The sequence below is a fragment of the Bombus bifarius genome, unplaced genomic scaffold, assembly GCF_011952205.1.
Source record: "Bombus bifarius isolate JDL3187 unplaced genomic scaffold, Bbif_JDL3187 scf7180000007966, whole genome shotgun sequence".
Classification (NCBI taxonomy): Eukaryota; Metazoa; Arthropoda; class Insecta; order Hymenoptera; family Apidae; genus Bombus; species Bombus bifarius.
Genome location: NW_022884352.1, coordinates 3,197,992 through 3,212,336, shown reverse-complemented (window position 1 = coordinate 3,212,336; position 14,345 = coordinate 3,197,992). Strand labels below are relative to the sequence as shown.

At 39.4% G+C, this 14,345-nt stretch overlaps 1 protein-coding gene across 7 annotated transcripts in view; it reads right to left on the bottom strand.

The window, feature by feature from the left end:
* The window catches only part of LOC117216959 (unconventional myosin-XVIIIa), a 65,940-nt gene that overhangs the window by 7,846 nt on the left and 43,749 nt on the right, over positions 1 to 14,345 (bottom strand). For 6 of the 7 annotated variants that reach the window (XM_033464168.1, XM_033464151.1, XM_033464158.1 and 3 more), the window contains 3 exons: positions 2,160 to 2,288; positions 931 to 1,074; positions 603 to 692 (listed from right to left, as the gene is read on the bottom strand). In XM_033464168.1, the coding sequence (XP_033320059.1) occupies positions 603 to 692; positions 931 to 1,074; positions 2,160 to 2,288 (363 nt within the window). Of the gene's footprint in view, positions 1 to 602; positions 693 to 930; positions 1,075 to 2,159; positions 2,289 to 4,016; positions 6,207 to 14,345 lie in introns of those variants that run through there. The other variant, XM_033464201.1, reaches the window with a different exon arrangement.

The window sequence follows — 14,345 nt, the reverse complement described above, 5'->3', positions numbered from 1 at the left end:
GGAGGTCGGTACTTCGCGCGATGCTCCGCTGATCAGATTCATAACGCGATAAACGAGCGCCGAGAGCGGCACGCTTCGTCTCACGCAGTTAACCCAATTGCACGATACAAGTGCTCGGACAAACGACGCTACTTAATAAACTTTCCTCGTACTTCTGAATATGCGAATTCTAGTCGAGTGTCGATTTGCTACGGTACACTTGATGAAGTTGCATTAGTACGATCAAGTAGGTAAATGATCTAAGCGAACCTTCTTAAGTTACAGAAAGGATAATCGTTTGAGCAGATCTTCCATTCTACTCCGCTTTGTCAGTTGTAGTAAACGATACATCGTTTTCGTGTCTCATTAAAAAAAGATTTTCTCGTATAAAATACAGGTAGATACGAGAGATACGAGTTACAGGCCTTTGTCGTTAGCGTTCAAATTCCTAATCTTCCTCTGATGTTGAAAGTTAAACGTTGAATACCATATTAAGAATTTTAATCAAACAAGATTCTTTCGTGAATTAGAAGTTCGTAAAAAAATTGTTTCTAGTAAAAAAAGTAGAAAGAAAATTAAGAGATGGCAAAACGAAATAAAAAGTATACAATCTTTGGTCATACCTTAGCCTCCAATCTATCATTATCGTGTTTCAAATGATTCCGCTCCTGCTCCAATCTTTCGACCTTTGCTCTCAGAGTCTCGAGCTCCTCCTGTTCAAAGAGACACAATTACATACTCGTTAATTTCATCGGTCCAATATCAACGAGATCGTCTTTTTATAAACAGTGATCTTAAAAACTGAAACAATTTGTAACCTTCTTTTAAAAAAAAATGTACTTTCATTTCGTATTATGAAAACTATAGAGTATTATGGACCGTTCAACGTCTCTCTTGCACATGTAACGATGGAAAATGATCAACACGTAAAAATAGAAGGCATATCCTCACCGTCTTCGCCTTCAATTGATCCTCTGTTCTATGAACGTTCAATAAAGGTGCAACTTTCACGTATAACCTCCACCAGGGCCATTCTCTTACGGACATCCACTTCCTAACGTTCCTCTGTATGCATCTAACCGCAAGATCTTGCAGCTGAAAGGATGTAATACGTAAACATCGTAACGATTTTTTTTTAATTGTTACATGGTATACTAGTTTTCGCAATGTTGGGTAATATTTAACGCAATTACTTCGTTATTAACCGCGAGTAAATTTTTATTAAATCTGCCATCGTATCAACGATTAACACTTTACCGACCGCTAGCGATACAACCACTCTGTTTCGGTTTAGGCTCTTCGATACCATTCTTTTGGTTCGTCGCGAACGGTAAGTTTTTCAAATTGGTATAAAACTGTGCGAGCTTACAAAGCAACGCAACCGAGCAAGGTGGTACCTTAGTACTAAATGACAAATTACTGCTCAAATAATGAGAAAGATTGTCGGCGACAAAAAGCCGATTAATAGGCTATCGATCGGTAAGCATCGGCGACAAAAACTTGATTAATAGGCTATCGGTCGGTAAGCGTCGGCGACAAAAAACCGATTAATCGACTATCGGTCGGTAAAGTGTTAATATTTGTAATTATGAAGAATTGATGATTAATTTCACCAATTAATTAAATCAATCGCCATCTTTCGGGTTTAATTTTCCTTAATCGTACGCATTAATAAAGCAATCTAATTTGAATGTTCAACGTTGTATTTTCATGGTGAAATTTGATGGGGAACTTTGATAAGGCGAGTTAATTTGGAATTCCTAATTAATAAACGAAAGAACAATAAGTGCGATATTGTGTGTAGATTAAATAATGCGGACGTTCTATTAAATACGCGTCGGAATTATCGCTGAGAATGTGGAACTTGCGATCATTATCCCATGAAAGTTCCATACATCTTTTTACAGTTTCCTTTTCGTTTCGTTTTATAAAGCAAGTAAAACGTGTCTAATATAAGTAAAACCCTATCGAAACTGACGGATGCTGTCTAACTGAAGTAAACAAAACTCTTCACATTGAAAGAAACCGATCGGTTAAACAAGGGGGAAAAAGGTGATTCGTTAAGGCATTACGGAAATACATAAAGAAGCCACTTTGAAATTTCTTGGGACGAGTGAAAACTACTGTACGGTCTGACAAGTGAAGGTGCACTTTTACAAACTCAAGATGTCATGGCATACTTTCAAAGTGTTGAGTTTACGACGTGCCAGATAACCCCTGCATCTTGCTTGAAGAAGAATAATGTGTCCAGTTAGCTTCTCGTCTCTCTGAGCCTCCAGTCGCTCCAGAGTACCTGATCTGAAAAATATCTATCAAAAAGAAACCGAGAGATTAACACGTATTCAATATTTTTCACCGCAGTGTAATTTGTAATTAGAATCCCTTAGCAATTAACATAATTCTACCGATATATTTTTAAAAAATCATTTCTTTCCACATTTCTATCTTCTCCTTTCCTTCTTTTTTTTTTTATTTATTTTTGCAAATTAAGTAAATTTTGAACAGTAAAAAGTCAAGCTATGCAAATGACAAACATGAATATTTGATTTATGCAAATATTAAGGTTCGCGATAATAAATGAACAATTTGATCGGAGGTAGAAATTTGCAGAATGCACGAGTCAAGTACCACATTTCATTGGAATTCATTAAAATTGCGCTGATGCAGTTGGTATGTACTTATGTACTAGAACTCACGAGAAAAAGAATAGAATAGAAAAAGGAACGAGGATATCCCTGACACGATTTTCACGATTACATACCGCGTGAAGTACATTATGGTAAAATGTACTCTCTCTCAGACGTAATTAAACAATAAAATGCCATGTTGATATATGGAAAAATCTATTGCTCTAAGCCTAGTCTCTGCTTTCTTAATAATCGTTCAATTACTTTATTTATTCGATTATTTCTTCGTACACTTTTTCGATTGTTGTAATATTCAGAATTAACGAAAGAGAACAAAATAAAAGCTAATATAACTTACTATATCATTCCTTTAATTTTCCAAGCACGAATATTTCATTGCTTTTTTAACTGCTACATCTCAAAAGGTTTTATAAATTACGGTAACGAAATGTAATCGTAAGAAGTAAAAATAAAAAAAGAAAGCAAATAGGAATTTGTCTCTAAGAGTTTGCTGGAACATTTTTCAGCGTCAAGAAGACGACAAACTTCTCTGTTCTGATTCTACTGTAGCGGCTGTAGTCAGTGCTTGAAGCAAGCGTAATTGTACCCATTTAGACTCTTACAATCAACGTTTATTATCTCAAATATTATCTTGCTGACTGTTTGTAAACATTCTCACAGCGCTTAACATAAATCATTTTCAAGCCGTTCTCCTTGTATGAGAGCAGTTCGGCTTGAAAGTTGCAAGTGCACTTTCTATCAGGAAAGTTGATCGATTGGTAGCGACAAAAATACGATTTAATTGTATCATGAGATTAGAAGAAATGATGGATTGCTCGAGTTTTTCCGCGGTATTTGATTAATGAATTGACCTCCTAGCTGTCACATATATATTGCGGAACGTTATTAATTAATATTTAATGCATTAGTAATGATCGATATTTCGTAAAAACATTTTTAATGTTATTACTCGTAGAACATGAACTTTCATAATTTAAACGACTGACAACATTTTTATTTCTCGCGATATAACATACCGAATAATTAAAAAAAAAAAAAAATAACATATGCGATATCGTACGCTAAAAATAAAAATCCAGAGTTTTGTAGAAATGTAAAAATACCGCAGAAAGAGATAAATTTTCTAAACCGATAGGAAATAAGAAATAAATGAAATCTGAATATTACTAGCGGACAATAAATTTGCAGCTAACTATCCGAAGCTGAAACTAAGGAAAGATTTCAAATTCATCGACGAATAATCGTCTGGATACACTTCGTATTAGTGCGTATGCTTTACGATAGTGGAGACTTCTCACTAGCTGAATTATTATCGATGCTCGATCAAATTAGCGATCGTTCTCACTAGGTATCTAATGGGTTTAGAAGGCCAATAATTAAGCGACGGACCTGTCGTCCATCGTTGTAGGATCTGCAAGCTTTCCACTGGTCTTTACCAGAGTGCACCGTGACTTTCGTATTCTCCCCCTTACAGCTGTCGATGCTGCTGGCACCGCTCGAAGTCGATACGCTGCTTCGAACGACCATCGTCGGCTTGTTTTCCGGCTCCAACCTGCTCACGATCGACGTACCATCGTACACACCGATTCCGCGAACCTCGTTTTGCTCGAAAAACTGCTCTTTCCCAAAATCTCGAGTTTCACCTTTCCACTCAACCTCGTTCTCGTTGCTCATGTGACCACTGTCTTCCGAACAATTGCCATCAGACGTGTACCCATTATAGTCGTGTATGCTCTTAACATCGACGTTCTTCTTCAACGTGGTCATCGGTTCGATCGTCGTCGTGTCTGGCGTGGCTCGAGTCTTGATCCACGGATCTTTCACCTCTTTCGTGGCTTCTGCGTTCTTACAGTTGAAAAAATTCACCAGATGCTCGATCTCCTTGGCTCTTTTGCCCACCGATTGCTTGCTCTTCGCTTCCTGTCTCACCTCGTTGTTCCTCTGACAAGCGGTCTTCGGTGGTTCTGTATCGCAAACTAGAGCAGACGCAAAATCCATCTTCTTCTCATCTTTGATGATCAATCCATTGACCGTTTGCTTCTCCCAGTTCTTCCTCAACTCCTGAATATTCGACGTCTCCTTCTTCTTCTTCGACTCCTCGATGACATCCTGTCGATCGATCTTCTCGTGCTCCCGACTTCTCAGCCCTTTAACCGCGTTCATCGTGTTCCTAGTCTCCTGCAAGTTATTCTTCTCGTTACTTTCTACCTTTTTCATCGAATCATCCCTCCTCTCTGAACTCCCTTCGATCCTTATCACCGTGGCGGTATATTGCTCAGATTGAATAAGCTTAACACTCGAGTCGTTGCTTCGTTTAACATCGATCTCCCGTACCTCGTAGACGGAATTGGTTCTACGAGGAGGAGCAGCGTCCACGCAGTCGGTAGACGCGACCATCGTCGCTCGGGCCTGTTCATCGTCATCCACATCGTCGTCCAGCTCTGCCATCAGTCGCGCCACGCGTTCTTCCAAATTGCTGGTGTACGTTCGAGCTGGCTTCTGCGTCGGCGTGCAGTTGAACGCTTCGCGACAATTTTCGTAGATACGTTCGTCCATCGAGCGATCGAGGTCGACGTCGTCGAAATGCACCGGCTGCATTGTCGGCTCCACGGCTCGATCTACCTGAGATAGATCGGCCAGAGATCGACCCACGCGCGTATTCCGATGCGCCAGAAGAGGGATTTTGCTGGGCCTCGACGAAACTCCGAACATTCTTCTGGTCGGAACATCGTTCTTTGAAATAGCCTGCACGTTCCACAAACTGGTAGACCTGTTGATTGATTTTCTTCTTGGAATTTCCTGCTTCCTCGCTTTCTCCATCATCTGTCTATTCGATTCGGAACTAAAGGAACTGCTCATTCTGAAAGATTCCTCGGAGCCGCCGCGAATATCCACTGAAACGCAGCCTAAACTAACCGAACGATCGAGAGCGGCCTTCTTCCTCAGAGCTTCCGGTTTCTTCGGCAATTTCGTTGGAGCATACGACAAGCCCTTTTTCAGAAGCGTTCGATCCTCCAAGATCGTACAGGATGACGAGGAGCTAATGGATCTCGTCACTTGCCTCTTCTCGTTTTTCACGCTCGTTGATGAACATTTCGTTGCCTCTGTCCGACCGTCTGGTGTCGATCGACGAGACTTGCTTGGACAGGAAGCGCGTGTCTTCGATTCAGCGGAAAAAGCCGTCCGAGCACTGGCATGGTCGTTAGAGACGATCTTGGCAGTTGTTCTAGGAGGTGCCGTGGTTTTTGTAACTCGGGGAGGCTTGCTCGTACAAGTCGATCTGTTCTGATCGGGCACTGCTTGCTTCCTAGGAACCGATAGGGATGCTTTCGATACATTTGGGCTGCTTCTAGCCTTCACCAATCGCGAACCCGCGTTACCTGGCCATCTGGTTGCGTTCTCTAACATTTTGACGAAGTAGCTGTGTCTTGAAATTAAAACAAAATTTGTCAATTTCTTTTCGCAGCTATATGAAACTAGTCTCGTCGATTCGGTTATACGTATGTCATTGGTCAAGCCAACTATCTCAGCTTTCTTGTCGATTCAAATGTTTCCAAAGTTTTTTCAATTCCACCTTATCCTCTCGTCAGACTAAACAACGATAGTTTAACGAAAGAAATTCGCCGATGTTCTTTCCGAATGTATGAAAATATACACAACAAAACAGGTTTTTTAACGATTTACACGTGTGTAATTGGCGGAAGTATCTTCAAAGTGTGGCCGAATCTTCAATTCCAGGTCATTGACACCGTTCGTCAAAATGTTATCGAATCTTCAATTGCAACTGGTTGACTTTCCATCGAACCAAGTGCTTTCAAAGTGTCACTGAATCTGCGATCGCAATTTTCTCGTACACTCGCGGGGCGATTAGTATTCCAGTTAGAATGGACACTTGCTGTCCGAATAATCCAAATAATCGCGGCGATGATTCTTTCGCTGACAGGGTGCGCGCGACCTCGATACAAAAATCCAAGCGACTTTTCCGTGGACTCGCTTCAGCAACCGGTGCTCCGTATCCCGTCTTCCTCTTCCGCGCCGATCAACACCGGCATTTTCCTCGAATCAGCAGCCGTCATTGGCAAGCACCGCCGCTCCTGGATACCGTGGCGTACGTTTCCTGCACTCGAACACGTTCAGGAATGGACCTCGGAGAAGCTTCCTCTTGCGTGGAGAACGAGCCGCGACTAAGTACCGTAAAAGCCGCGTAAAAGTGGACGCGCGTTTTATGGTCGCCAAAGAGAGAGGGGAAGAGAGAGAAAGAGGCAGAGGGGAGTGTATCAGGAGTGTGGAGAAAGGGAAACAAAATGGATAGAAAGGGACACAGAGGGGAAGACTGTCTATGTGCCGCTTCTTCTTGCATCTTCGCGACAGAACTCCGCGAAGATTCGATCGTTTTATCATATAGTCGACCGGTGTTTCATCATTTTCATTGAAGACGGTCGTTTCTCTCGCTCGATGTAAAATATTCGACATTTTCTCGATTCTACACATTTCTAATCACAATTTTTCAATAATATACATGATATATAATTTTTATATGAATATATATATATATATATTTGATTTTTACTGCTAAACAAAACCGAGATGATCATTCTAAAAAATGACAAGACACGTTTCATCTGAATATTGGAATGTATTTTACAAATTATTTATGTAACGCATGACTTGGCATGATCAGTACTTGGCGCAAAAGTCGCGGAAGAACGAAGATCATTGTATTAAATTTATACACGCGAAATGCTTTTTTAGAGTTCGAGAAGTTCCTAAATTTTGTCCAACGTTGCATTTGTACTGGCCTCGATAAATTATACTTTCACGGGGAATATGATACAAAACAGGATTGGATATTCTAAAATTATAGTAGAATTTAAACTGTTATGTGGTCATCTATGGCTAATTTAAGACTACGAAGTGCTATTACATAACAAAGTCGCTGGAAATTCGTTATTTCACGTCATAAATCATCGGCGTAGTGGCGGAACTTGTTTATTAGCTTAGAACTGGAAGATGCATCGAGATTGAGACTGAAGCTTGCCATTTCGAGAAACTTATGCAAACGTTGGAATAATTTGACGACGATTATATAATTCAAGATGATCTTCTACCCGAGAATAGGTAAAATTAAACGACATTATCAAGAGCAATTCGTGTACAACGATAAAAGAGATGATATTTCAAATAAAACTACGCCCATTCTACGATTGTTCGTCACTCGGCGCGTACAGGAGCGGTAAAGAAAAAGAACAAGCGAGTTTGGCGAGTTAAGTGACAGGAAGAAGCCAAGACAAATAGAAATAGCCACTTTTAGTGGAGTCAAAATCAAAGAAACGAATAAGATGAATTGGAACATGAAATTTTATCACCTTCTCCCTTATCCTTATAACCTTGCACTCGCATATTTGCCATTTTTTCAGGTACCTAAATTCTTCGATGAGCAAAATATTTAGAAAAAGGAATATATTCGTAAATATTGGATATTTTTATGCGAGATTTTCTATTGCCCTATAAAATCAGAGTAATTTATTGCTTCATTTAACTGGATACGTCTAACTTTCTTCTTACAAATTAGGGCTGTAATATTTAAGAAGATAAAGGAATATAATGGTAAATAAAGCGTTATTCGCTATTAATTAAATGTCGGTGCTTTAAATTAGCTATTGTTTAATATCGTGGAGAATTTGAACAGACATTGTCGACTGCTTATCTTTGAAAACTTTTCTTAATTGATCTGAATGTATTAGTAATTAAGGAATAACAAAAAAATTTCCCTCGCATCAAATTAATTCCACTTGGCAAACTCATTGTTAGTTAAAGAGAAATTAAGTGGAAATCAAATGAAAGCGATACAATATCGGTGAATGCTGAATAAATTAAAAACATGGCATAGGTGTCTACGTAATTTACGAAGGAATAGCAACGACTAACGTTTCTAAGATTTGATAAAATTGTGTGAAATAAGAAAAAAACATAACTATCATATATACGAAAACACGGAATGAATCCAACTTAAATCGGTCAACCTTTCTTTGAAAAACCTTCCCTCGAATAGATGAACAGAGATGAAAAATATTCAACCAGTTACATAGTTAAACTTTACCATAGTTCAATTCTTATATTACAGGGCACAACTAAACCAGAAGAGTAAATTTCCTCGAGTCAACTTATCGTATGAAAGAAATTATAAAGGAAGAACAAATTGTCGTGATTATTGAATGTAAAAATGTAAGATGATCGATCGGTAGAACTCATAAACCTCGTTTTATTCGTTAGATAAGAACGCCTAATATCATTGCAAGCCTTTATACTGCCTCATTGAAAGCCGTATAAAAGTTTCATAACATCTCGAACGACGCGAAGTTCGCGTGGCTCTGATCGGCACATTTGTCGCCAGTTTCCTTCCGACGATTTTCCTCGTGAAATCTCCTAGTATCAGGATTCGCAGACTGGCATATTTCAAGCATGACCGATGAGATCTTCCACGCAACATCGTCTCTGAACGTAATCAGTCAGCCCGAAAAATATCCCGTTACAACAGCGACTTTCTATCGTTAAACTAAAACGCCATTCGATTTGTCGCGTTGTGAGAGGACGTTAAGCAAATGAACGGGGCTTTATGATCGAACGATCGGGCCGAGCAAATGCTTTCGGCAGGATAATTCAAGCGAAGATCATGAGGAGAGTAGCGGTGTGCGATCGCGCGCGCGAATGCGAGTCCGCTACTTCCAGCTCGGATCTGTATTTACCGTTATCGAACTTAAAAGGTACCATACAGGCCATAGACTCTCTTTCCTTCTTCTCCTCTCTCTCTCTCTCTCTCTCTCTATCTTTCTCTCTGCCATAAGTTAATTGAGAAATCGTCGACTCTCCCCGCTACCTGTTTCTCTTCTCTACTTCTCTGTCTGCGTTCCTTCGTTTCGCTGTTGGCGCAATCGAAGGAATTGACGATGGCTAATAGGTACTTAGCGTGCTCGTTGTCCCCAACGTTCTATCTATCGACAAGTTTCTTACATACCTACTGGACAATGGGAATGACTTTTACACACTTGTTCCGCGAAACAACTCGATTCACCGCCAATGGAGCTTCCCTTTGGTACACTGATACGAGACAGGCATCGAACGATCAGAAATTTCCGAAGCGATCGAAGCTCAAAAGACACTTCGATAGCCTGTCGCGTCGACGTGTTCGATCAAGTCGACCGATCGTCCCATTCTTACGACGATTGCCCCGCACCAAAACGGAACCACTGGAAAGTCAAACGATGCGTGCTGGTTGCGCGCGTGACCGAACGAAATCTTAATGGGACGAAACGAAAGTGAATAGAGACCAAGTATTCCCAGCCGGCAGACTAACGACGGAATCGTGAATGTGTGGAACCGATGCCCCTGATCGGAATCGAGACCAACCGCGAACTGACTGAGTGCAGAAAACTTTGTACGAGTCAGGTGCAAGTTCCTGTCCCCCTCTCGTTCGACCAGTCGGCTCCCCTACCAGACGATACCCTCGCGGGTCTCTCGCGGTGCCGGTTCAAACAGTTTATTCCCTTTTACACGCACCGTCTTCCAGCCTGAAGAGAGAACAATCTAATGGGGGAGCGCGAGTAACGCGTTTGGATCTCTGCGAATGATAATCTCGCGAAAAGTGGGAATTTCAAACGAGGCTTTCAACCAGATGTTTGTAACCGAGTACACTTACGTACATGTACCGTTGAATCGCTTTAGGTACGCTGATGGAAGCATGGAATGTATTACTGCATTTTCTGCTCGTTGTTACTCATCGCTAAATTTTTCTTCTTTCATTGAAGATTATAGATGTGTATTGAGGATACTTAGCTCCCGTTTGTCGTTTATATTATATGTTTATAAAGGGATATTTTTCTAATTGCAAGTAGTGTAAGTTTGAATAATTTTGGTATCTAGCTCGTGTGTGTACTGTATAGACTCGTGAAAGATCATGAAATGAAGAAACGAAGCGAAGGATAAATGGAAGATTTTTTTTGGGAAAAGGATCCATAAGACGAAATGAACCGAGCAAATTGCGTTGCAAGTTTTAATTCTATCAGATTGTCCGAGAAGTTTCTTAGAATGGACGCGCAATGTTTTTTCGTTTTATATTAGTTTTTTGAATTATGCACGAACATAATAATAGAAATATAACGAAATGGACACCTAATTCAATAAAATAATATAAAACAGAAATTGTTGTTCATCCATTATCATCTTATAAAACGGAAGAAACTTTTCCGACAACCTAATATATGTTTAGTATTAGGTAAGTTTAAATCGATGACTGTAATAGCATTTAAAGAACCTTGTTCTTTTTATATTTACGAAACAAATGCATATTTTTTAATAATTCGACTATTTGATCAAAGAATACGCCATAGGTTATAGGCTTTCTTTTTTCGAAAAACTGCTCAACTGCGACGTGGTCTTTTTTAATCAGTTCATTCGGCCAAGATAACAGCAAGGCACACAAGTCTTAACCCCTTTAAACGCAAGGAATCTTGCTTCTGGTCCTTTCCGTGCGAATGTGGGTCAATATCACTTATTCAGCGATTCAGATCCGCCGTAATTTCTATCAAAGTGTATTTCTTCTATCTTTTCATCAAATCTCGCGTGATATTTCGTTCTCATTTTGTAGCATGTAAAATGGACGCCAATAACGGTCTCTTAAGCATATTATACATGCAAAGTGGATCACAGAAATTCAGGAATAAATTAAAGTAAAGAATAGCACTGCATAGCCAAGAATTCCACTTAAATATGTAGAAGTTGTTTTTGTAAACGAAGTAGAGTTAAGTTAAGGGTAGCGGTACGTGTGACCATTGCATAATGATCGGATTAGTATTCTCGTTAGCAGGGATACGAAAGAAAACGAATTACAATGTTCTGCGGCGTTCGAATCTTTCTCTTTCGTTAATTTCAATTTAAGGAATTCGGAGGACGCGACTGGAGAAAATTCGCTTGCAATTGCTTCGCTCTTCTCTTACGGATTCAAACTATGCAAATTTATGGTAAACTAACACGCCGAACAATTTTGTTTTCACAGCTACGTAGATTTACTATTAAATAATTCTTTCGTTATTTAAATAATGTTAAAACGTAGAAAATCATTGCGGAATAAGTGTACAAAATAGACGAACAAGAATTAAAAAGAAAATATTTTTGTCCTTCTGTAAAATCATCATTTTTCTCATATCGAGTATGAGTTTGTTAACAAACACTGAACAATGCTGTAAAAAGTGCACAATGATACTTTTTACTTGCTAATCGTTTCTAGCAGTTCCTGCTTTTATATTCTTCATAATTACTTTTAAACAGTATTTCGCATGATTAATATCCATGTTCCGTTTGCAACGAAGCGGTTCTCAATACGGAAGAAAATTTTACATACATACACAAGCATCTGTTTGTCAGAACCCGCAACTTTCTCTCACCGACTATAAATAATTTTCCTCTTTCCCAACCATTCATAATCAATTCCGCAAGTTTTATTTCGCGGCCAGCGTGACGAATTGGAAACAAAATAATATGCACATTCAGCTATTTATTATGTCATCGTTTAACTATACAAAGTTCACTACTACAGCAGTGGAAACCTGATTCTAACGAGATATAACAAAAAGTTTCCACGTTTCATATATTATATAAAGAATGACCCGTCGAAAATCTGTATGAGATGTTTCTTTCACGATTTATCGACTGTTTTTAATAGTGCCACTCAGGATAATTGTGCAATAATATAGTGGGTTGAGTTTCAAATGCTTCTGCGCGCATGAAGTGTTACAGGTAATGAATCTGAAGAGGATAGCAGAATATCTCATTCTCCGTTATTTAATTATCTAGCATGGCGTATCGTTTCAAAAAGACCTACAAACCTATAATTACCTAAACAAAAAGAACTTGACGATTTTTCTTTTATTCTCTCTATTCTTTATTTTACATTTCTATTTTCTACTAGTTTAGAGGTGCCTTTTTCTTCCTAAGGTTTCAAATGTATTCTACGCACAACAAAGGGATGATCATTTTTTGGAAATAATTACTTTCTCGTTATAGCTACAGTTTCTCGTAAGAGTATTTTACACATTTATAAAATCTTTTTATCGATGTGTTGTTTGTTTCGTAGAGAACATTTTGAAATTTCATGGGTACTGCGAACATTATGGGAGTCCGCACACTGGCCAATATATGTAATCGAAGTATCTGTGTCTCGTTACAGTGTTAACGAAGCTTTATGGAAGAAATGAGAAAAAGGAAGACAAATATGCAACTTTTGCTTTTAATTAAGTAAGGTCTTTAAAATTGCATAAATAAACGGCGAACAGCAGTCGGATTTGCGACGATTCGAGTAAAAGCGTTCTGATTCATGCACACAGTCGTTTATAACCAGCGTGGACGAAAGTAGTCACACGTGACGTCCGCCAGCTAAGTATTAAGTCGTCGACAAATGGGCAGTCCCTGGTGAAATTACCGCCACGTTAATTGCTATGCATTAATAGAAAAATCAGCTGCAAATGACATAATAACCACACGTCGTGGCGAGCGTAACGTGAAAGATTATTTGTAACGTGTATGTAAATGGCCGAAGAAAAACGAGCAGCAAAGTTGCGAGGGAAATTAATTATGAATTTAAATATAGCACTGGCAGTGAATAATAAGAAAAAAGATCGCCACGCTGATGGCGATATAATTACTCGCAACTAAATTGTTTAGTGAAAGATCGTCGGTCGAATGCCACACACAGGGTAAATAAATAATCGAAACCGTGATAAGCATGTTCTTTACATCGAAATGAACGTTACTCACGCAACTATAGTCAATGGCGGACACAATCTTTAACAATGTTTAATTATTCCATATAATTTTTAATCTTCGATCTCATAATTTTCAATTTGATCTACCAACTTGGAAATTTATTACACGATGGAATGAGAGAACCGAGTCAAAGACTCCAAAGGCTCGCTTCAGTGATTAATAAAACCGAAATTTCTCGATATTCGTTCCGATCGTTGAAAAGTAGAAAATTCGAAGCGCTTCTTCCGGAACACCGCGTACATAAGCAGCGTACAGAAGTCGCGACGGAAATTTCGCGGGTCTCGCGAAAGCGAGGTCGCGGGGCCGTTCCTCCCGTGTACGCATAGAAAAGGCCGTGGCGTTCAAGTCCGATCGATAGATCTCGCGGAGATGGCAGCTGCATCGAGAAATTGGAAGCCATGTCGGGAACGCGTTGGAAAGCTGTTGCCGGGAATGTCCGCTGGCCTACTGACGAACAGGAGAAAGGAGACGACATGGGAGGAGATACGGGAGAGCATCGCAGGAGAAAAGAGCCCTGGCCGCGTTATGAAATCGCGGGGATTCTTTTTACGCGAATCGAAAACACACTGGCTCGCCGGCGATGCTTGACCACACAAAAGATTTGACCATATTTTACCATAGAAAACATTTATGTGTATATTATTTGTGTCGTAAATTATATTGAAATTTTAATTAGCACTGTAAGAAGGCACGACTGTCGCGATTATGTTGGTGTTTGAAATCAATTTCAGAATGTGTATGCTTGAAATACAGAAGTATAGTAATGGAATTAACAGTTCAACGATAAGAAAACAAATAAATAAAATTTGTAAGATACGGACGACTTGGTCTGTAACCAAGTCGCACGGTTTTATTAGGTTCAACGAAGGTTGAGGTTTCTCTCTCTCTCTCTCTCTCTCA